Source organism: Cibotium barometz, chromosome 13 (genome assembly GCF_041138505.1).
Source record: "Cibotium barometz isolate CiBa-2024 chromosome 13, ASM4113850v1, whole genome shotgun sequence".
Lineage (NCBI taxonomy): Eukaryota > Viridiplantae > Streptophyta > Polypodiopsida > Cyatheales > Cibotiaceae > Cibotium > Cibotium barometz.
Genome location: NC_141058.1, coordinates 17,248,704 through 17,272,327, shown reverse-complemented (window position 1 = coordinate 17,272,327; position 23,624 = coordinate 17,248,704). Strand labels below are relative to the sequence as shown.

Below are 23,624 nucleotides of genomic sequence, written 5' to 3'. Positions count from 1 at the left end.
TCAGACCTAGACACGAGGCCCATGAGATTACTACGTGCATACCGGAGGGGTGTGTCCTGGTGGTATGGATGGCATGTTTCTCAAGGAGAGTCAAAGGGGCTTATCAGATCGACAATCTCACTTGGGCCACTAGCTGCATGGTGAAAATCGGGAGATGAAAATCAGAACAATGAAGGTAACCTCGAGGTACACATAATAGGATCTCTTGCATATGTTGCCTCTATATCATCGAGTGTGATGCCTTAAAGATCATAATAACCTTGGTCTTACCAAAGTTTGTTGTGAGGTCCCATGCTCACAAAGGGCCTACAATGCCCCGCGATGTCAATGTAACCCGTCTATTGAGTCTGAGATAAGCAGTATATCATCTGCATTCAGCAATACGGGGATCAGTATGTCTGCTAGTGGAGAGCCCATGCAGTTAGATAAATTGGATATTATATGGTTGAACCATAGTCCACAATCTCATGCATCTATTTTATGATCTTTATGAAAATAATAGAAGCTGGTCTATTTCTAGCTTGTTGATCTCCTATAAGGAGCATTGTACACTTTTTTAAATAAATATAGATTTATTTTCTTCTCCTTATGTGTTGTACAAGTTTTTCAAGATGTAGCTCCTTCAAGATTTTCGTGTGTAAGGTAGGGTTAGCTTAGGATTTTCTTTTCTTTTTTGTCAACACATGCCACCTGGCCTGTCAATAAGGTTAGATACCTCATTGATGTAGAGGCCAAACAGTGTCGGTGAAAGAGGACATCAGTGTTTCACCCCAATTGTTCCTGTGATCTCCTCAGAGATACCACCTGGTGCTTTGACTTGCCTTGTGACCGATTCATATGTTGCCATCTCACCCCATATCATCTCTCATGGAAGATCAAGCTTTTGGAGGCGTCTGAGGGGTCGAGCCCAAGTCAAAGGCTTTGCGGAAAAGCAGATGTAAACACGTTGCTTCTGCAACTTGGCTTCCTCAACGATGGTCCTCAGTGTGAAGATATGATCCATGGTGAAGTAGGTCCTCCGGAAGCATGCGTGTCCTTAATACTTGTGTCCTTGTCTCTCTGCAGGGAGCTGATCTCTGACTCCAGTACACATCCATACAGTTTGAGCAGTATATGACCGGCCATGATAGTGCGGTACTTGTTGGGGTCCAATGGGTCCACGGCCTTGTGATTGGGGATGGATGGTGTCATTAGACCATGAAGGTGAAAAACTATGGCAGAGGGCCATGTTGAACATGTCGGCCAGAAGAGTGGCTAGAGTATGACATGCACGGGTGATATGCTCAGCCAGTAATCCCTCATGGCTATGCCATTGTGAAGTTGATGTATAGTCTAGAGAAATTCAAGATGAGAGAAAAAACTAAAGGTAGATAGATAGAAAGAAAGATTTATTATTTGCAGAAATCTGAAGTGGCGTAGAAGACAAAAAAAGCACATTGCATAAAATTTGTAATAAAAGTTCCTACAGCATCCCCTAAATGTTGTCACAACAAAGAAATGATTTTATTTATTTTTGACCTTCAACCTAGGATGCTAGAAAAGAACCAACTTATTAGCAGGTTTTGGACATATGCTCTTCTACCGACTTCCAAGGCTGCAAGTGCATGCCATGCTGATGTGTGGATACATCCCACCCAATTTTGGTCTTAAGACACAATTTCATATCTTGTACGGTGCAGTTCTGGAGGTACCCTGGATCTTGCCCCAAGTGGTGGCAAGGGTGTGAGTAACATAACCCCATGTAACTGATAAAGACTGGGGGTGGAGCCCTCCATGGCTTCAACACATCATGATCTCCAAACTTGCCTAGTGTTTAGGCTCTGAATGGTCTCCCAATCTGTATCCACTGCTGTACGAAGTGGTCTGAAGCCCGCCATCTGTGGATTATCACCCAAAAAGATTATGCAAAATCATAGGAGTGTCCGTGAGCCATTGGCGACCTATTACATTTATGACACCCATCAACATCTCCTTCTACATAATAGCTAAACTTACTATTGTTATGGTATTCTTAAACTTTTTAATTGTTGCCTTTAAAGGAAGAAAACTCGCACAATATTTTATGGCTTGCAAAAATTCTCCCGCCCACTGAAGCCATTGACATTTGGGATAATTCATTGGGTTGGAATGTCTCTCACCGAGATGCTACTAATTGGGTAATGCAAAAAATACAAATGAAGCTAGATTATTGGAAATCGCCTACATGGGTGCTTCATGTCAGGCTTCGCATTGTGCAATCTATTCTCATGGCATACATTAATTTTTTTTGCCACTTTTGATATAGTCAAAAAAGCAAATTCCTTCTTTCATGTCATAGACAATGGAAGTATTATGGAGATCAAAACGCATAAAAAGGCACTGAGACTACTGAGGTGTTAGATGGTTTGCTCACCAAAAATGCATGGTGGACTGAATGTCCTAAATATTCATTATCATACGTTGGCAAGAAAAGCAAAATAATACATACTTTCCTGCCTCAGGAATAAACTTGGATGATCATGGTAGCGGAAATGTGTAAAATTTTTTAAACATCTTCCTTTGGTAAATGGCAGCTACAATATTGGGACATAGTCTTTGGGCATGTGCAAGGCAAGATTCCAGGTTGCCCATACACAAGCAAATTGATAGCTGATTGGAAAAAAAGTGTTGCAATACTTACATTGGTCAGGGAGACCTCCACAAATAGGAAATTCTTTGAGGCAAAAAAATATACATTGCAATAAAGTCTTTATTGCTCCACTAGCGATTACAACTCCTAGAAGAGTTTGTTTTCTGTCTACTAAAGGTATAAACACTGTGCATGATGTGAAATCGCGTGATGGAAGGGTCTTTTAATTCCATAGGCACAAATAAGATGGAGATTGGGTATGCATTATAGGACTTCATGGCAAAAAATAAACAATCAAATGCAACCCACCCTTTCAGGATGTATTGGATGACCGTCAAGAAAATAGATTCCAAGATTGGACATCACATAGAGAAGGACTTCATGCTTCTACTACAATTCGTTTTTCTCAAATTACAACATCAAAGATTTACAGATTTATCATCCCTCAGCCATGGTTTTCAGAGCATGCAAATGGGATATGGCAATTGAACAAAACAGAAAAATGGTGGAAGATAATTTTGCAAGCGATATGGAACAGCAAACTCCCCATCAAACAGAGACAATTCCTATGGAGATGTATGGCAGGAGTACTCCCTGTTGACACATATTTGGCAAAAAGAAAAATTGCTACTGCAAAATGTGTACGGTGCTCCTTCTGGAATGAGACTATTCCACACTTGTTATGGAATTGCACAAATACCAAGGAGTTCTTACATTGCTTATTAGTGTGTTTAACTCCCAAATTTTCAGGCGTATGTTTTTCTAGAAACTTTTGGAATGTTTTTCTAGAAACTTCCGGATCTTCGGCAGATTGGCAAATAAATTGACAGACAAAGCTTCTTTCTTTGCATGGACATGATTTTGGCATTTTGGTGGTCGCAATTGGCTGGTTTTCGAGTCGCCTCAGATTGACAAGTATTACTACTGTCAATCATTATATGATTGTTTTCAGCTACAACAGCTAGACCAGTTGCATCTTGTTTTTCCACTGCTTTTAGTTGTACATTGTATGAGAAGTGCCCTCATCTTGGGGGCTCTTCTCTTTATACAGTAAAGTAATAGAAAGTGTGGTTAAAAAAGGGGTGTATAATTATCCAACTCCAGAAATATTCTGACATTATAGTTGCATGATGTGTATCTGCCCAGACAAGTGCATGTGAATTGCAGGAAAAGGGACTAGAAGCATGCATTAGGTGAACATTAGAAAGCTTTAATATCAACTAGAAAGTCAAACTTAGATGCACTAAAAAATTCAGAGTTCCCATTCCTCAAGGAGCTAAAGCCCAGAAAACTGCACCTCAAGGAGCAAAAGCTTAGAAAATTGCAGACTTCCCATTCCTAAAGGGAAAAAGCTAAGAAAACTGCACCTCATCCTTTATTAAAGTGGAGATTGTCCGCAGGCCCTTGCGGGAGTGGCTACCCTACCATGCTGCCTAGAAGTGGAGTTTGATCCCCTGGACACTTATAATCTAATATATAACTCACAAAAAAAAGAAGGTTGTGGACTTGTTAGAGGTAAAGAAGCAGTGCTTGTAGAGCTAGTGTGATTTAAGGATGTCTGTTCTATTTATGGTTTGGAAAGGAATACATACCATGACTGACTCATGTAATATGTCATGCTCATTACTGGGCTCTCTGTGTAGTTTTACAGTGGTTTTGAATTTGGATGCCTTGTTTTCACATGTAGAAATTCAATTCTAGCTCTAGTAAATTGAGAGATGTTTCGACACAAACTCAAGGAAGTGACAAGCCACATACAAATAATTATCACAGCAGTGAAGTTGATGGACCTCAGTTTTCTGATGAAACCTCAAATCAAGACCCATGTATGCCTTTGAGTGAATTGGACATATTACATATTACCTATTACCTGGCTAACTGAGAATACCATAGTTTGTTTGTGAGATTTTTTTTTTTAAAAACTCATCAAATTCAGTGTTCACTTATCTCCTTGGCATTATCTTTTCAAATTGTTTTACATGCAGATTGGATCGACTCTACAAAGAAAGAATTAGCTGACACAACAGCAGGAGAAACGGGTGCACCCTTAGAGGACCACTTGTTTCCAGAGCCTTTAGCAGAGAATCTTTTGAAAGAGTTAGAACCCATCTTACTAATAATAGATCGTTATCATCTAGATTGTCTCTACAGCAGGCATTGGCAGTTACGTGACAAAGGCCTATTGTATTTGGGAAAACAGATGCAATCCCAAGGTGTGATTGAGCCCCTTTCAGCTATCAGGTAGAGAAACCTTTCTCATCTATGCTTTTTAATGAGTTGTTCTGCTAACTTGTTGTCTCTTCTCCTAAACAACTGGAATTTGTGCAGGGCTACAGTTAATGTGTTGACTCGTGCTTTAAATGACAAAGTGTCAAATGTATTTCAGACCTCTCTTCAGGTATTTGTGCTCAATTCAAAAATTCTCCATCTTCTATTTCTCTCGCAGCATACACACTGCCCCCTATCCTGCATAAGTAGAATCCTGCAGGCAGGAGGGGATATATGCAGGTCAAGACATACAGGGAGCTCTTACTAGCACCAAAATTTTCCAGGCCTTAGCTCTTGGAAAATTAAAAAAACACAATCTTATTTATTATGTGCCTTGGTATCCAAATCCTGGTGTATGTAATAGAGGTTTTGGGAGGAAATTCCTGAAGTACACAGGGGTTAAGACCATGACACTATTCTCGGTTCTCTTGTAAAAAATTCAAAGGATGCTGTTTTAATTAACCATTTATCAGATTAGTGACGCTTGTGCCCAATGATAGACTATCAAGGCTTGCATGGGAATTAGGGTCCAAGAGAGAACAACTATTAAAGAAAATTGTTTACATCAAGATGGTTCATGCCATACAGGTACTGTTCAAAAGATGGGATGCATCTAGAGTTGCAGAGAATCCCAAATGATCTGGTGTTCTGTTGCCTGGCTCATTTGCAGGCAACAGAATGCCATACAGGTACTGTTCAAAAGATGGGATGCATCTAGAGTTGCAAAGACTCCCAAATGAACCGGTGTTCTGTTGCCTGGCTCATTGGCAGCAGTTTCAAAACAGACATAGTGTATAATACTTGGGGCTGTATTGCTTGGTTAGCCCAGTCTGGTGCACAGGGTTTCTATGAGGGTGGGGATACAGACTCGGCCCTCTAGGTTCATATAAGAGGGGTGGTTCATAGATGCACTCTTTGACAGGTCCAAAATTCACAGTTTGCATTGTGGTACTCTGGATTCTTACTGGGAGATTATTGCCAGTATAACGGTATGGCACATTTAGAGAGCCAGTTGTATAGAGGCTATGATAGAACGGAGACTTTCTACTACACTCAGTCGATATACATCATCTGGGGAGATATCATACATACTCTTATGGCCACTCAGGCATGCATTCAGGGTCTTTCCAAATCTGCGCAATCTAGGGACACTACCTATCTTAGGGAATGGGACCATGGGATATTTTTTACCTCTAATCCTTTGGGAGTTTCTTTCCTGGCATCATTCAATCTCATATTGACTACGCACAAGTTGTCTCTTGGGATGATATTTGATGGGCCTTTGGCCATGTATCTGTATTGCTTTGTTCATATTTAATAGAAGTCTCGCCTCCTGCCAAAAAAAAGGGTGACTTACACATGAGTCTATGAGTGGGTTCACCTGACCTGCTGCTGATACTGATCCCTCCTTGAATTAGACTTGCAATCATCTTGGTTGGCACTAGATATCATCATGGGGTTGAGGGTTGCAATGTAAACTGCATTCCCTTTTTCCTTGTACCCAATCATCAACATAAACTTAATCAGACCTAGCTTGATGACTCGTTCTTCATGCCTAAAAATGATCCAACTCATCCCACACGCATCATGAGTGTCTTAGAGTTGTTTGGTAATGCTGCAGGACTTTATATAAGTTCTGAGAAGTCAAAGTTGATTCTGTTACATTGTATGGATTGGCACTTTGTTTGGAGAAAGAAAGATTTGCATGCTTTCATGTCTGAAGCTTTGGAATCATTTTGGAAGACCAAGACAAACAAAAAGCCTTGAGACTTTTGTGATGCAATTGTCCGAAGATGCATGGTGGTTTGAATATTCTCAATATTCACTACCAGGTTTTAGCTCAATAAGCTACCATGATTACATTTTTTTTTCGGCAAGAGCAATCTTGGGCAATCATGCTTGCGGCTATGTGTACATGCATGAAATCTATGGCTTATGGAATTTGGGTGAATTCACATTGGGAAGCGGTGCTAGGCCATTTTGAGGGCCACTTGGGGGCTGTCCATATGCTACAAGATTGGAAGACTGCTTTGAAAGACCTCAAATGGGTGGGATGTGATTCTGCAATCGGTAACTCTATGTGATTGGAAACTCTGCATTGGTCCTCTTTGTTTGCAGAACCGCTTGCTATGCAAGAGCTAGGTAAAGCATGCGCATCATAGACTCATTTAGAGGAAGATTAAAAGGTTACAGGCATATGAACCATTGCCTCCACTTGTTGAAAATGACAAGCTGCATGACTGGAAAGTGAGAGGGCAAACCGACAATGCTCGAGGATTACATTTGGATAAGATAACTGCATCTAGCATGTATAACCATTTGCTTCCACCACCTTGGATTCACGCACGTGGCAACACTCTATGTGGTATGCAAAAGAGTGAAAGATGGTGGAAAAAACACCTTTGGGGTATGTGGAAAAGCAAGCTTCCTTTAAAGAAAAGATTGTTTCTTTGGCGCTGTTTAGTGGGTGATCTTCCTGTTTTGCGGGGATTCTCGCTAAAAGAGGGATAGCTGGAGCACCTTCTGGAGATGTGGAGCTTGTTTTGAAACTGTACCACATCTATTATGACATTGTTTGGAGACAAGGGAGTTTCTTTGATGATTGGCCGATGATATTACAGGACGCTTTCCAAGCAGGTGATATGGAAAGCAACTTTGGATGTTTGGGATTGGTGTGCCCAACTCTCCTGATTTTGATGTTTTATTTCTATGGACTAGATATTGGGTTCTATGGACAATATAGAAGATGAGCAACAATGCTATGTTTGGGCAGACGCCTCTAGAGGCATATGCTTACTTTAAGATGAATTTGTGACAATCCCTCCATGACTGCTTTACAGTCGAAGGACATTGCTTTTAGCCAGTTCAAGGTGTTTTTCCACTGCTCCTGAAGTTCTTTGAAGATGGACTTATCTTGGGTCCATCTCGTATATTGTACATAAATCATTGTTAATAGAAGCATGGTTTTCACAAAAAACAAAAGAAGTTTGAAAGTCATCCTCATGTTGCAAGAAAACTGCTTGTAGGCTTGCCAGCTCTTAAGAAAGCGTGTCACCTCTTTTATCCCAAAAATTTTGTAAGGGTCCTGAACACTCATCTCATGTAAAGTCACTAGGGACATCAACATGACACCCAAATCCACTTATCAGAGTCTAAAAGATGTCAACATGCACCTTCCTCATCGGTCTTGATCGGAGAGTCCGTGCTCTCCCTATTGCAGAATACTTCCTACCCTGGCTGTGGGTAGATCTTCTGGAGGCACTCTTATGCGAGTTCAAGAAGAAGAAAACTTTAGGCACGTTGATTTCCCCTAGTGCCTTATGTTGCCTACCGTTCATGGCAAATGAGAGATTGGCTAGAGAGACCTGCACCCTCTAGGTGATGTCAAAGAAATCAAACTAAAATAAGACCTGCTGCTTATTGAGGTGCGGTTAGGAATAAACATGCATAATCTTTTTTTGTTACAAGATGATTTTATGTTCATATTTTTCTTGTGAAATAGCACTATAATTTTTTAGAATATTAACAAAGTATCAATACCAAATCCATTGTAAAGCACTACAACATGCGTTGGAAATTTGAAGGTTTTCAATTTGTGTCCATGTTGTCAGAATAATTTTCAGGTGTCTTTTACTACCTTGTTGTCTTTACTTACTATTGGAGTGATCCTATCGTTTCTTAGGTCTTGCGTTCATTCGTTGAAAGATATTCTGCTGAACTACCAAGCAAGGAGTTTCATACCTCTGTAAATGGTGTTATTGTTGTACTACTCGAAAAGTTAGGGCACTCCAATGTTCGAACAAGAGAGGCGGCTATCGAAGCTCTCTTATTTCTTGCCATGACGAAGGAAATCGGTTTGAATGTTGTTGCTCCTTATCTGCTTAGAGCTCCGAAAACACAGGTTTGTCTCTGAGATGTAGACTCTTTTTTTTTTCTGTTTCAACATTCTTTATAAGCATGATGAAATCTTGGTTAAATCTGGGAATAATTTTTATTAACTAAGGTGAAGGGAAACCTCCAGTGTGTGATAATACAAATGCAGGCAATGCCATCCTTCAGTACCATTACATTCTTTTTTGCCCAAGAAGGATCCTTCCACCATTAGTAAAGTACATATGAGAGAGGTATAACAAGCAACGAGCGAGTGGGAATGAGTGAATCCCGTCAATACAATCCCGAAAAGAAAAGACAATGCCATCTACAATGTCTGTTGAAACAAGCAATTCATGGAAGTAGCATAGAGAGGCCTTGGTATATTGGCAGCATGGGAAATATTTTTTATTGGTGAAGCTAGATTCGGAGAGAATCTGAATTGAAAAGAATTGACAAAGATCATTGACGCAAAATAGACTATTCGAAGAGACATGCTGAAGTCGTGAGCCTGCGCTGCTGCCCCCACCTGTCTCTCTTCTGCCCCCGCCTGCCCTCTGTTGCCTCCGCGTGCTCCTCTGCTGCTCCCGCCTGCCCCTGCTGCCTACGCCTGCCCATTTGCTCCCCCCCGCCTGCCCCTCTGCATCCCCCCGCTTGCCCCTCTGCAGCCTTCGCTAGCCTTTCTTCAGCCCCCACCTGCCCTTCAGCTGCCCCCGCCAGCCCCTCTGCTGCCCCCCGCCTGCCTTCGTCTGCCTCTCGTCAGCCCCCGCCAGCCCCTTTTGCTGCCCCCGTCTGCCCCTTTGCTGCCCGCCCCCTGCCCCTCTGCTGCCCCCGCCTGCCCCATTGCCCTTGCTTCCCCTGCTGCTCCCGCCCTTGCCCCCCTTCCTCTGCTCCCGCCTTTTTTCAGCAGCTATTTTATCTGGATTCAAGTCGGCCGCCCACTTTTCTTGATTGGTCTTATGGCTTTTTCTGCCGCAGCCAATCTCTCATCACCCCCTTTGGCCGGGAGAATCATCAATTTTTCACAAGACGAGCTCACCTCTCTTCGCCACGACATTGACCTTGAGGTCCAGACTACCCTTGTTGCGAGAGTTTATGGTTCCCACCCCTCTCGTTCACAGGCCCGTGAATGGCTTCTAGCAACTCTCCCTTCAGAGCTGATTGTGCACTTTCAGGATACTCGTTTACTTGGTCGAGGCTTCTTCAAGGTGGACTTTCATTCTTCAAAAGCTACTTCTCAGGCTTTGGCTAGCAGCCCCTTTCCTCTTGGTCCTAGGAAGATTTTCTTCTTCTCGTACCAAGTGGGCTTTGATCCAGTGGTGGTGGAGGATCAACGCCTTACCCCGGTCTCACTACGGTTCCCTGCTCTTCCTCGGTCCTATTGGAAGGTTTTAGCTTCCAAAGGGGCATCCTTTGGCCAGGTTCTAGAGGTACCAATCCTCTCGAGCTCTCCCACCTCAGCTTCCGCGGCGGTTACCGCCACTCTTGATGGTGTACCCTGGGTCCTTGTGCTTGTTCGTGATCCATCAATTATTGATGATCATGTTATGCTTCAGAGACCTGATGGATCTCATTTCCGCTAGAGGATGGAGATTGCAAGCAGACCTGATCAGTGTCGGATTTGTCGTCGAAAGGGTCACATTGCTAGAGATTGTCCCAAATCGAGGGGCCATGCTAGGAGGCGGCATGGTCTTGCCCATCAGAGGCCTTCTGCAGATGCCGAGACTCCAGCTGCTCCTTTGCCACAGCAGACCACATAGCGTTGGGTTGTGGTTAGGGATGGCAGGCACCCTCGGATCCCTGTACCTGCCCCTTCACCCACACGCCCTGTGTGGAGCACCCTAACCCCTATGCAGATCTTGCCTCATAGGATGTTGATCCTTCTTTGGAGGATGAGGCCTTGCAGGCACATGATCTGGATCCCTCACAGGAGGATGCTGCATTACAGTGACCGGAGTGGAAGAGAGAGGTAAGGTTTACATCGTCAGATTTTTCCTCCCTTACCTATGCGAGACGTACTTCCGCCTCTAAAGGGGGTCCTTCGTCGACCACGAGATTTGGTCGTTCCTACTCTGAGTCCTTATGAGGATTGTCTCTTGGAACATTCAGGGTCTTGGGGTTTTTTTTCCGCGTCGGCCGAAACAAATTGTAAAAACCCAGCTTCATTGTGCAGTCATAGGTGGACCTATGGATATATTGCTCTTGCAAGAGCATAAACTGGATGCTAGTCAGTGTGGGAGATCAGGCAAGCTTCTCTCAGGACACACCTTTTGGTCACCGGCTGTTGGTACCAAGGGTGGTGTTTGTAGCTCTGTTTCAGCTTTGATCTTGCCTTGCATCATTGGACATGGTGTCATTTTACCTGCAAGAGCGCAGTGGATCCTTCTTATGCAGGGTACTACACGCATTGGTATTCTCAACCTCTATGCTCCTAACCATAGAGGTGAGAGGATTGCCTTTTGGAAATCTCTCACTACCTCGATGCCTCTTGCCGACCATTGGATTATTGGTGGGGATATTAACCTGGTTGAGATGCCAAAGGATAAAAGAGGTGGACATGAGGGCTTGGTGCATCCTCTTGAAAGAGTGTCTTGGGAGAGGTTTATACTCTCCATTCATGGTAGAGATTGTTGGCATGAGGATGACATTTTGAGGAGTCCATCCACTCTTATTTATTCATGGTCTAACAGGAGAAGAGATGTAGGATGTATCTATGCACGGTTAGACAGATTTTATGTGGATGATTGGGTGCTTGACAGAGGTGGACATACTTTTATTGCTGCAGGCACCTCCAAATCGGATCATTGCCCAGTGGTTTATGTATTAGAGATCCGAATTGCCATGGATCAGCACCCCATGTACGCATCCGTGATCATTTGTTTTCAGATGCAGAGCTATCGCGTCGTATGCTTGATATTTGGAGATCTCATGACTTCTTACAGGCCTCTCAAAGCCTGGCCTCTGATCTCTGTGATATTAGTGACTTTTATCACACGTGTCCTGTCTAAGAGGCAAGAGTCCTTGGACTTAGAAAGGGCAATCAGACGTAGATTGGATGCCTTGCAGAAAGAGCACGAGAAACATCCTCATGCTCAATGGGTTGCAGATTCTTTATGTACTGTTAGAGCAGAACTTCGTCACTCTCTTGAGCAGCACGCGGAGTACCATTTCCATGCCCAAGAATCCTTTTGGACACATATGGGTGGCAGATGTAACAAACATTTCTTTGCTTCTCACGGCCCATCTCATGCCAGAGATAAGTGTCAGGCAGTTGCAGGATTCACATGACACTCTTCAGTCAGATTCTCTTATGGTTAGACAGATTGCTGCTGATTTCTATTGCGAGCTTCTTAGTGCTGAGCCGCATTCTGATTTGAGACACAGGGCACAAAGGAAGGTTTGGAATGCATTGCCACATTTGATCACTGAGGAGATGTGTGCCGCTCTGGATGCCCCTTTTTCTATGCAGGAGTTCAGTCACGCTCTTCATGCCTTACCTCATGGTAAGTGTCCAGGGGAGGATGGCCTCTCCCCTGTTTTTTTTGCAGGGAGAGACACCTACAGAGGTAGATTACAGACTTCTTTCGACCAGAGATTGAACAGTCAGTCCAGCAGGCATTGCAGCTAGCCCCAGAGTATTTCCGCACTAGAGGTACACTGATTGATCGGGCTATAGAGCTGGGGTGGTCCAGGCGCCCCAAGATGAGAGGCCCATCTCGACACCGGCGGAGACTACAACAAAGGATCAGGACCATACTAGCACGGCATGGGAGACGTCCAGTCAGAGTACTCACCATGGAGGACATTGAGGATATCCGCCATCGATCGATGAGAGACATCTTTGGATAGTGATGTATATGATGCTTACCTTTGTTGCTGGAGTTTTCCTTCCCAGATGTTATCCATTAGGAGCTCCTAGTACCTTAATTTTCCTCATAGTTGTTGTTTCAGTTTTAGTTAGTTGTTTAGTTGTTTTAGCTTTTCTTACACAGACATTGTATCAGATCCACCAATTGTTGTAACCTTTTTGGTCTCATAGGTCATTTTGGCCTTTTTTTAGACGTTAATATATATATCATTTTATCTCATTTCATTTCTCTCTCTCTCTCTCTCTCTTCGAACCTGTGTCGCCTCCCTCTCCCGCCTGTTGCCCCACCTGCTGACGTTCTCTCTCTCTCTCTCTCACTGCGCCCCCACAAGCTCTTCTCTTCTCTCTGCTCGCCCCAAAAGGACTCGGCCATCTCTCTCTCCCCTCATAGCCCCCTCCCGCCACTCTCTCTCTCTCTCAGATGGTATGATGACGAGTGCAGAGCCCTATACTCACGGCTCCGCATACAGAGAGCCTTGGGAGCCATCATAGAGCAGGAGGCGAGGAGAGAGATGAGGAGACTTACTCGCCACAAAAGGCGGGCCTTCGCAGAGATACAAGAGCTAGAGATCTTTCATTTCTTCATGAGTAGAGATAGCCCTATCTCATGGCGGCACTTCAGAGAGCCCCAGACACCGACACCTATTGTAGACCCACAGACATGGCACACATATGCAGAGGGCCTATACCACGCCCCACAGCAGCCACCTATACCTCAGCCACAGGAGCCTCGACCTACCACAGCTAGCTTCTTTACCCACTCGATGGTACAGGAAGCTATCCGCCGCCTATAGCATGGACGGGCTGTCGACCGTATGGGCCTGCAGGGTGAGCATCTCATATATGCAGTAGATTCTTTGGCTCCTTTTCTTGCACACCTGTTTAACAGGGCACTAGCAGAGGGTTTGCTTGCGGAGTGGACGATGCACACCATTGTGCCGATTCACAAAACAGGGGATATGCTCGATCCGAGCAACTACAGGACGGTTATGGTTGGCCACGTGCTGGCCAAACTCTATGGTGCAGTGTTGGAGCAAGAGCTTAGCTTATATGCTGAGCGAGCAGGTTTACGTTCATCAGGGCAGGCAGGCTTCAGGAGAGCTTTCTCTACCACCGACCATGTATTCACTTTGAGATGTATGATTGATCAGGCCAGAGTGAGGAAGAGAAAGCTCTATTGCTGCTTTGTGGATTTCCGCAAGGCATTTGACACAGTACCACGAGAGAGGCTCTTTCAGCGCCTGCAGTCTCTTGGCATACTAGCAAATATGACATGGGGCATCTATGCATTATATGAGCAGGTTTTTGGGCGAGTCAGATGTCCAGGAGGTATGTCCGAGACTATTGCTAGCACCATTGGTGTGAAGCAAGGATGCCCACTTTCCCCCACGCTATTTGGGTTAAACATTGATGAGGTGGCTGACTTCATTACACGTGGAGGCGGAGATGGAGTTGATTTAGCAGATACCTCAGTACATATTATGCTTTATGCTGATGATATTGTTTTATGCTGATGATATTGTTTTAGTGTCTGAGTCTCCAGGAGGTCTACAGCAGCATCTACATGCACTCGATGATTTCTGCACACAGAGGGGTCTTACTGTGAACCTGGGAAAAACCAAGGTTATGGTCTTTCATACATCGAGACAGGGCAGGAGTCAGCTGACATTCACTCTCGCAGGACGCCAGGTGGAGGTGGTGACATCATACGTGTACCTAGGGGTTACCTTCTCTGCAGCAACGACACGCTTTACCATGGGTTCAGCAGCCAGAGCTAGATTGACACGGGGATATGCAGCATTGGCTATGCTAGAGAGACAGTGCCACCAGGCGCATTTTCAGGAGCCCCGGACGAAGGGGTGGCTATTTGACACATTAGTCACACCGGCATTGATATATGGAGCAGCGGTATGGGCGCCGGGCCTTGCTACCCATTGGTGGACACAGATAGAGAGACCACAGGCCCTCATGATGGCACGCATGATACGCAGCAAATCGTCAGTACCTCATGACATTATCCGAGCTGAGTTTGCTACGCCTCCTATGATGGTAGAGGCCATATTTCAGACTATATGCCTGCTAGACAGATTCAGAGAGATGCCACAGGACAGATTGTCATACAGAGCTTTTGAGGCATCTAGACAGCTGGCTAAGGCAGGAGACAGAGGATCATGGTATGCACAGGTCACACATTGGTTCTCACAGCATGGCCTAGACATGGATCATCTACCACCATTCCAGTATGATAGGGATGCACCACATATCCGTCTCTCTCATAGTGAGAGGAACATAGTATTGAGACAAGACCTATGGCAGCTCTATACACGAGAGACATGGATATCGCCTACACAGCCTCTTCCACCGAAGATGCTATACTACAGAGATCACTTCATGAGTATCACTGATGATGGATTTATAGAGAGTCCTAGATACATGGAGGGCTTTTTACCACACGGCTCCCGAGTGGCTATTGGTCAACTTAGAGTTTCATCACATCGATTGGAGATTGAGACTGGCAGAGCAGCACGGATCCCCGGAGAGGAGAGGACATGCAGATTGTGCAGAGAGGAGGTGGAGAGTGAGGAGCATTATGTATGCAGATGCAGAGCATATACAGCCATGAGAGAGAGATATCCCATTTTATTCAGAGAGCCACATTCCCTACGCCAGATCTTTGAGGCAGCAGACTAGCGCATACTGGGGAGATTCATTCTAGACATACAGCGTCACAGAGAGACATCATTACAGGCTCAGATAGCTCCAGAGGGGGGACGACAGACACAGATTACTACATTTTTTCAGAGATCCATCCCACTCCCAGCCCCTACACGGCAGGGAATTACTCTCCAGAGAGCAGACACACTCAGATCCTGCAGGAGACAGAGGACACCTGGCTTTCGGACACCACGCCTATACTAGAGAGAGATGACAGAGATCAGAGCGACTGGCTCGCTTCAGAGCACACCCAGGCATGTTCTTCAGGGAGATGTGGACACCCCCTTCATTGATGTATACCATTTTATACCCCCAGTATGGTACAGGATGGAGCTAGCTAGGTTGCATATCATGATTGTATACTCCATGCATATAGCTTTGCATTCTCCTAGTAGTAGAGCTCCATCCCCTCCCCCACTCATTGTACTTATTGCACACCCAGATTCAGCTTTTTAGTTCAGTACTTTTTCATTTTGTTGGGATGATTGAGGATACCCCATACAGGTACACCGATTTGTCTCATAGGCCGAGTTCGGTCTTTTGGAAGATGTTAATAAAATCTTTCTTTCTTTCTTTCTCTTTGGTGGAAGGAGAAAGCCAACTTTCTCCAAATGGTATTCAATGAGGGTAAGCGGTGGAAAGAGAAGAAGGAGGACCTCATAGCAGAAGTCAAAGACCTTCACGGGGAAGTCAACACGCTCAAAGGCGTAATTTCAGCTCTTCAGAGGGAGCTTGCAGAGGCCAAGGCAAATGGTGGACTTGAAGAAGGTGAAATTCAGCCATCCATGATAGAAGAGCTTGTTGGGGTAAAGGCATTATGTCCACCCTTATAGTGTGTACTAGCCCATGAGTTTTATAGTACATAGTACACTTAGTACTTTTAATGTACTAAGTGCACTATGTGTACTAGTGCAAATATACATGTGATATAGGGGAGTCACACACTCACACACTTAATGAGTTGACTTATCCCCACATATCTCTCTCTTTCTCTCTCCCTTCTTCTCTATGTATGTCTCCCACATGAAACCCTAACTCTACAACTGAGCTCTTCAGAGCTCCTTCAACTGGTATCAGAGCCAAGAAGAAGGCCAGGGGTGAGCAAACCTGCTGACCTGTAAGCCATGCCCACAACAAGCAACAGCACGTGACAGGTTGAGGAAACCAGCCGCTGGAAGAGAAAGCGAGAAGGCGTCAGCCAATAGAACTGGGAGAAAAACTGGTAATTGCGCAGACGATCTCACCAGACGCAAGCAGGTGGGCGGAAAGAGGAGGCGGCGGGCAGCCATTTCTGGTCGACTGTGTGTCCCTGCGTTGAATCAGTCGCTAAGCACCCGTCCATCGCTCTGCACACATCAGCGACGACTGCAGTCTTGTTCGTGAGAAATAAACCATCGCCAATGAGGTCGCCAAGCACCCGTCCATCGCTCTGCACACATCAGCGATTTCCCGACGCCAAGCACCTTACGCGTTCTCTGCAGTCGTCATCGCCATAGCTATAGGCGTTTCTATTTTGGGCGCTTCATGGTAAACGCCTGCGTGCGTACTTGGGCATCTACATCACAGATAGTAGCTTGATTGGAACAGCCATCAAAGCTCGAAGGATCACCTCCAAGAATCTGATAAGGCAACGCTGGACGCGCCTTGACCCATGGGAAGACCTACGACAGAAACAGGCCACAAACCCAACGTCACAAGGCATCTCGTTTCCAGCAGCAGCTCCTTGACGAGTCAGCAAATTTGACGCCCCCCCTTTTGCCTGCAAACAGAAATAAAAAATTCAAAGGTATTTGCTTCAAATTTTTTTTGGGATTTGCAATTGAGCAGGTACAATCATCAATTGAGCAGGTACAGGTGCCAAATTGCTCAGATTTTGAGCAAAATTGGCAAAATTGGGTGACATTGGTCACATTCCGGGTCAATTTGCAGGAAATTGGATGTCAAAATTTGGGCCTTTTGATGTAATTGTGCCATTGAGCATTCATACATGCTGTATGATGTGAGCAATCTCACATTGAGGCAAAATTGCAGGAAATTGGAGTGCAAATCAAAGGGCTTTTGTGCCGATTGGGTTGATTTGCATGCAGGCACTGGCATTTGATGCTTTGGGCAATGTGTTGATGCCTGTCAAGCACTCAATGTGCCTGTAAATCAAGGGGCTTTTATGTATTGGATGTATGTGTGGCCAGGGGGAAGCATTGTGAAGACTCTGGATGCCTTCATGTGCATTAATGTACCATGTATGATCAGAAATTGATCTTGAATCAAGGGGCTTTTCAAGATTTTATGCTTGTTGAGCTTGGCAAAGCAGCAGGGAAGACTTTTATGCCTTGAACCCTCAGAAATCCACTTGCAGTCAAGGGGCTTTTGCTCAATTTCTGTCCAGGACTGTTGTATGCAGTGGTGAGGACTGTCAAGGTCTGATTTTCACTCATTTGGACAGCCAAGAGAGCATTTATTGCTGCTGTACTTGTTGGTACAGATTTGGTACAACTTTGTACAAGTTTTGGCATGGCTGTACATTGATTTGAGTGAAGAAAAGGCTCATTTTCAGTTGCTGTACTTGCCGGTACAGATTTGGTACATCATTGGTGAGCACTTAGTACTGTTGTACAGTACTTTGGAAGGGGAACAGAGCACATCTAAGGTGCTGTCCTAAATCTGCAGCAACCAGATTTTGGTGATTTTATCACATTCAGTGGGAGTAGAGTTGCATTTGTGCTTCCGCAGTGGGAGATAAACTTGGGGAGAACAACTGTGAGCACTTTGTGTGCTTTTGGTGCAGTGTTTGCACATCTTGTAGGGACTCAGGCATTGACAGGTTGCATATTGCTATGGCAACCACAGGTGAGAGCTCTTCATTGCTTCATATCAAGAAGCTTGAAGGCTCACATAATTATGACATTTGGCAAACCCAGTGCTATAATGTGTTGCTCCAGAAGAAGCAGCACAAGTCCATCAAAGAAAGGGGTGTAATGCCCGCTTCTCTTACTGCTGAAGAATGGGAAGATATGGATGAGCTAGCAAGATCCACTATCATGTTGTCTGTGTCAGACACTTTACTTTTCAACATACGTGAAGAGAAGACAGCTTGGGAAATGTGGCAAAGATTGCAGGACTTGTATGCCCAGCAAAGTGCCTCAAGCAAAGTGTATTGGCTGAAGAAACTCATAGGTCTTCAAATGAAGGAAGGGGCGTCTATGACAGCCCATCTAAATGAGTTTAATGGTGTTGTCAGCCAGGTAATCAATCAAAAGTTGGCAATGGACGATGAGTTCAAAGCCACCTTTCTCTTATGCACTTTGCCAAAGAGTTGGGACACATTCAGGACAGCCACTAGCAATTCAAATGCTATACTGTCATATGCAGATGTGGAGGGTGCTCTTCTTCAAGAAGAGATGAACAGGAAGAACAATTCTGTTGGAAAGTCCAATGCAATGAATGCACGTGGGAGATCCCAGCAAAGGGGTAAAAGCCAAGAACGGGGTAGGAGCAAGTCCCGCTCCAAAAAGGACTTGGAATGCCATTATTGTGGCAAGAAGGGACATATCAAAAAGCAATGCTACAATGGAAGAATGATCAAAAGGAAAAGGGCAAAGGAAAAGACAAAGACAAAGATGAAGCCAAAGATGCAAAGCCAAAGGGCAAAAGTGGAGTCAAGATTGAAGAAGTCAATGTGTCACATGCAAGTGACAGTGAGGATGAAGTCCTATTCACGTCTTCACTTGATGCCCATTCACTCCTTGCAGGAGATGGTCATGGTATGCACTCATGGATCATTGATTCAGGTGCCTCCTTTCATGTCACAGGTTGCAGAGACTTGTTTGTCAGGTATACTGCTGGCAATGAAGGAGTAGTTTATTTGGGTGACAACCATGCATGCAAGATTCTTGGCAGAGGTGATGTGAGGCTTGTGTTTTTAGATGGCTCACAGCTTATGCTCCATGATGTCAGGCATGTGCCTGAGATCAAGAAGAACCTGCTTTCTACTGGACAGCTTGATGATGCTGATTATGTTACCACATTTCGTCGTAGAAAGTGGAAGATTAGTAAGGGCTTACTGGTTGTTGCCAGAGGCTCTAAGGTGGACACTCTTTACTTCATGCATGCTGGTGTTTGTCACCATGCTAATGTAAATGCAACCGAGCTGCCGGAAATCTCTATGTGGCATAGCCGGTTGGGACACATGAGTGTCAAAGGAATGGAGCAATTGTCTCGTTTTGGTTACTTGCCTTCTCTAAAGTTCTCAAGTTTTCAGTTTTGTGAGCATTGTATATATGGCAGGCAACTCCAGTGCCCCCACAAGAAAGCTCTTGGACAGAAAGATGCTCAGTTAGAGCTTGTGCATACAGATGTATGTGAGATGCCTCAGCTTTCTTTGGGAGGGGAAAAATATTTTGTGTCTTTTATTGATAATGCCACACGCGAGGTGTGGGTTTATCCTCTTCGCTTGAAGAGTGATACATTCTCAGTGTTTCAGAAGTTTGTTGCTCATGTTGAGAATCAAACTGGCAAAACACTGAAGGCTTTGCGTTCCGACAATGGTGGACAGTATATGTCCAAACAGTTTCAGGACTTTTGTGATGCTAAAGGCATCAAGAGGGAGCTCTCTACTCCTTATGATCCTCCACAAAACGGGACAGCAGAGAGGATGAACAGGACCCATGGTTGTCACGGTACGAAAATACGGTACCGTACAATACGATACCGTACGGGAATTTTTGGTACGATATGAAATTTTCGGATACCGTACGATAAAATATGGTTTTTATTTTTATACTTACAACCTATGGAGCTTCAAGCTTGAATGTGAGGGAAGGTTGGGAGGGGAGGAGTCTACAGTGCTTGAGGAACCAGAACATGTATATGTGTCTCTCCCGGTTGGATCTCCCGATTGTCTCCAAAAAAGAACTTGGATGGGTAATGCAATACCAAAGGTCTCCCAATGTAGCGTTTATGACTAAGGGACCGTCCTTGCACAAATACGAGGAGTGCATCTAGGGTGATAAGTTTAGGGACTCCTCTCTAGATCAAAATGGCCATGTCCAAATCTTCTCCCCCGTGCATAACTTGAGAATCTAACTGTCTAGCCTACCTATACCAGTGATCTCCAAGTGATGTAGCAAGATTCTCTCATCCTACCAATCAAGTGTACACTACCAATCTACCTCGCCAGATTTTTTAGGTCTCTCAACAACCCCATATGGAATACTGAGTGGACACGAAAGTTGCGAAGTATTGCGAGCATTTGGGATCTTCGTAAAAGCAGGGTTTCTATATTTTTTTTAGCATTTGGAATTTTTTATTCCAAGGGAAAAAAAATTTGGGGGAAAAAAAAACTCGTACCGTACGACATCGTACCGTACAAACCTGTTCGTACGCGTACGAGAAACAACTATGACAGGACCATTCAGGAGAAGGTCCGTTCTATGTTGTCACATGTTGCGTTACCTCATGGTTTTTGGGCTGAAGCTGTTATGACAGCCGTTCATCTTATAAACAGGTCACCTAACACGAGGCTTGGTGGGAAAGTGCCAGAAGAAGTATGGACAGGGAAGCCTCCGTCCTACAAGCACTTGAGAGTGTTTGGTTGCGTTGCGTACGTGCACATACGCAGGGAAATACGCACCAAACTTGATCCTAAGTCTCACAAATGCATATTCCTAGGATATGGTGACAGAGGTGAAATGGGGTATAGACTTTGGGATCCAGTGAATAGAAAGATTATACGCAGCAATGATGTCATTTTTGATGAAACATGCATGTATAAGGATCGTGCAAGGCAACAGGAGCCTGGCAGAGTCATCTTTGATGATGATGGACATCATGGACAACAACCAAGGGCTGTAAATCAGCCATTACAGCAACAAAACCAGCCCTTAAATGTTGCTGAAAATGGTCCAAATGGACAGCCAGAGTTGGCAGAAGATATCCCTATGGATATTCCACAGTTAGAGGAGATACCGGGCATGATCTTTCAACCTTATGGCATGGAACAGGAGCCACCAATAGGTGATATGTAGGTTGGACAGCAACCTGCAAATGATGGTCATTGGGTACGGAGGTCCACAAGACCCTCCAGAATCCCTGACAGGTTTGTTCCAGGGGTTGACTACTTGATGCTCACTGACTATGGGGAGCCCTCATGTTATAAGGAGGCTTTACAGAGGGCAGACAAGGCTCTATGGGAGCGTGCTATGAAGTCAGAGATGGATTCTCTGCACAAAAATGGAACATGGAAGTTGGTGCATTTGCCTACAGGCAAGAAGGTTTTGCCATGCAAGTGGGTTTACAGGCTCAAAGTTGCACCTGATGCAAAGCCAAGATACAAAGCCAGGTTAGTGGCTAAGGGCTTCAAGCAGGAATATGGTGTGGACTTTGAGATCTTCTCTCCAGTGGTCAAAATGACCACACTTAGAGCTGTATTAGCTTTGGTTGCTCATGATCATCTGGATTTGATTCAGATGGATGTGAAGACTGCTTTTCTTCACGGTGATCTCCATGAGGAGATATATATGCAACAGCCAGAGGGTTATGCAGTGAATGGAAAGGAGATGCTTGTATGCAAGCTGAAAAAGAGTCTTTATGGGCTCAAATAGGCACCAAGGGAATGGTATCATAAATTTGATACATTCATGAAATCCCAGGATTTCAGGAGAAGTGACATAGATCACTGCTTATACACCAAGAAAGCTTTGGATGGCAGCCTATTGATCCTCATCTTGTATGTTGATGATATGTTGATTGCCGGGAAATCTCGTAAAGAGATGGATGCCTTGAAGAAGAGGCTGCATCAAACCTTTGATATGAAGGATTTGGGTGATGCAAATCACATTTTGGGTATGCGGATACTTCGGGACAGAAATCAGCATGTGTTGTATTTGTCTCAGAAGGAATACATTGGCAAAGTTTTGCAGAGGTTCGATATGGAAGGGGGGAAGAAGACTAGTACTCCTTTGCCTCCATATGTGAAACTCAGTGCTATGGACAGCCCACAGTCGGATAGTGGCAGGGCTGATATGGCCAAGATTCCGTATGCTTCAGCTTGTGGCAGTCTCATGTATGCCATGGTTGCTACTAGGCCGGACATTGCATTTGCAGTGGGAGTGGTTTCTAGATACATGGCCAACCCTGGCAAGAAGCATTGGGAAGCAGTGAAAGGTGTCATGAGATACCTGAAGGGCACACAGGATATGTGCATATGCTTTGGCAAACACGATGCATTAGTGCATGGTTACACGGATTCGGATTATGCCGGTCATCCAGATAACCGGAAGTCTACTACCGGTTGTGTTTACATTCACAGGAGGTGCTGTGTCATGGATATCCAGGATGCAGAAGTGCACTGCCTTATCTACTACAGAGGCCGAGTATATTGCAGCCACAGAGGCTTGCAAGGAGGCATTATGGCTATCTCGGTTAGTGGTTGATTTGGGTTATACAGGGGATATTCCATTGTTGCATTGTGACAGTCAGAGTGCCATCCAGTTGGCAAAGAACCCTGTCTTTCATGCAAAGACAAAGCATGTGGATGTGAAGTATCACTTCATCAGAGAGGTGATAGAGAACAAGCAAATTCAGCTTGTTAAGATTCATACGGATGACAACCCGGCTGATCTGTTGACAAAGAGTTTGCCTCCAGAGCGGTTTGCTCATTGCAGACACTTGATGGGCATTGGATGAGGCCAGTTTCAGCCTTGATATGGCCTTGTATATTATCATGTACATGCTGATTTTTCTTTTCCTTCATTTAAGGGCACTTTGCCTTTAAGTGGGAGGTTGTTGGGGTAAAGGCATTATGCCCACCCTTATAGTGTGTACTAGCCCATGAGTTTTATAGTACATAGTACACTTAGTACTTTTAATGTACTAAGTGCACTATGTGTACTAGTGCAAATATACATGTGTGATAGGGGAGTCACACACTCACACACTTGATGAGTTGACTTATCCCCACAAATGTCTCTCTCTCTCTCTCCCTTCTTCTCTGTGTGTGTCTCCCACATGAAACCCTAACTCTACAGCTGAGCTCTTCAGAGCTCCTTCAGAGCTCAAGGTTATCAAGGAACAAGTACAGGCAATTAAGGAAGAAGAGAACAACACGAAGCAAAGACTTCCTCATGGGTGGAAGTCATCACCAAGACTCAAAAGAAGATGGACGAAGCGGAGAAGTGGATAGAGGTCGCCAAGAAGGGTAAAGGTAAGGAGATAACAACCCCTACACCTACAATCATTAACATGACTTTGGAAGAGAAACAACGAAGACGTACATGTGCTTTGCATGTGAGGATTACC

The 23,624-nt window shown here is 44.6% G+C and overlaps 1 protein-coding gene across 1 annotated transcript in view; it reads left to right on the top strand.

Moving 5' to 3' along the window:
• LOC147632432 (uncharacterized) overlaps nt 1-23,624 on the top strand; it is a 130,692-nt gene that overhangs the window by 74,222 nt on the left and 32,846 nt on the right. The window contains exons 12-15 of the mRNA XM_086807256.1: nt 4,296-4,434; nt 4,594-4,849; nt 4,937-5,006; nt 8,559-8,777. Coding sequence (XP_086663382.1) covers nt 4,296-4,434; nt 4,594-4,849; nt 4,937-5,006; nt 8,559-8,777 — 684 coding nt within the window. The remainder of the gene's footprint in view (nt 1-4,295; nt 4,435-4,593; nt 4,850-4,936; nt 5,007-8,558; nt 8,778-23,624) is intronic.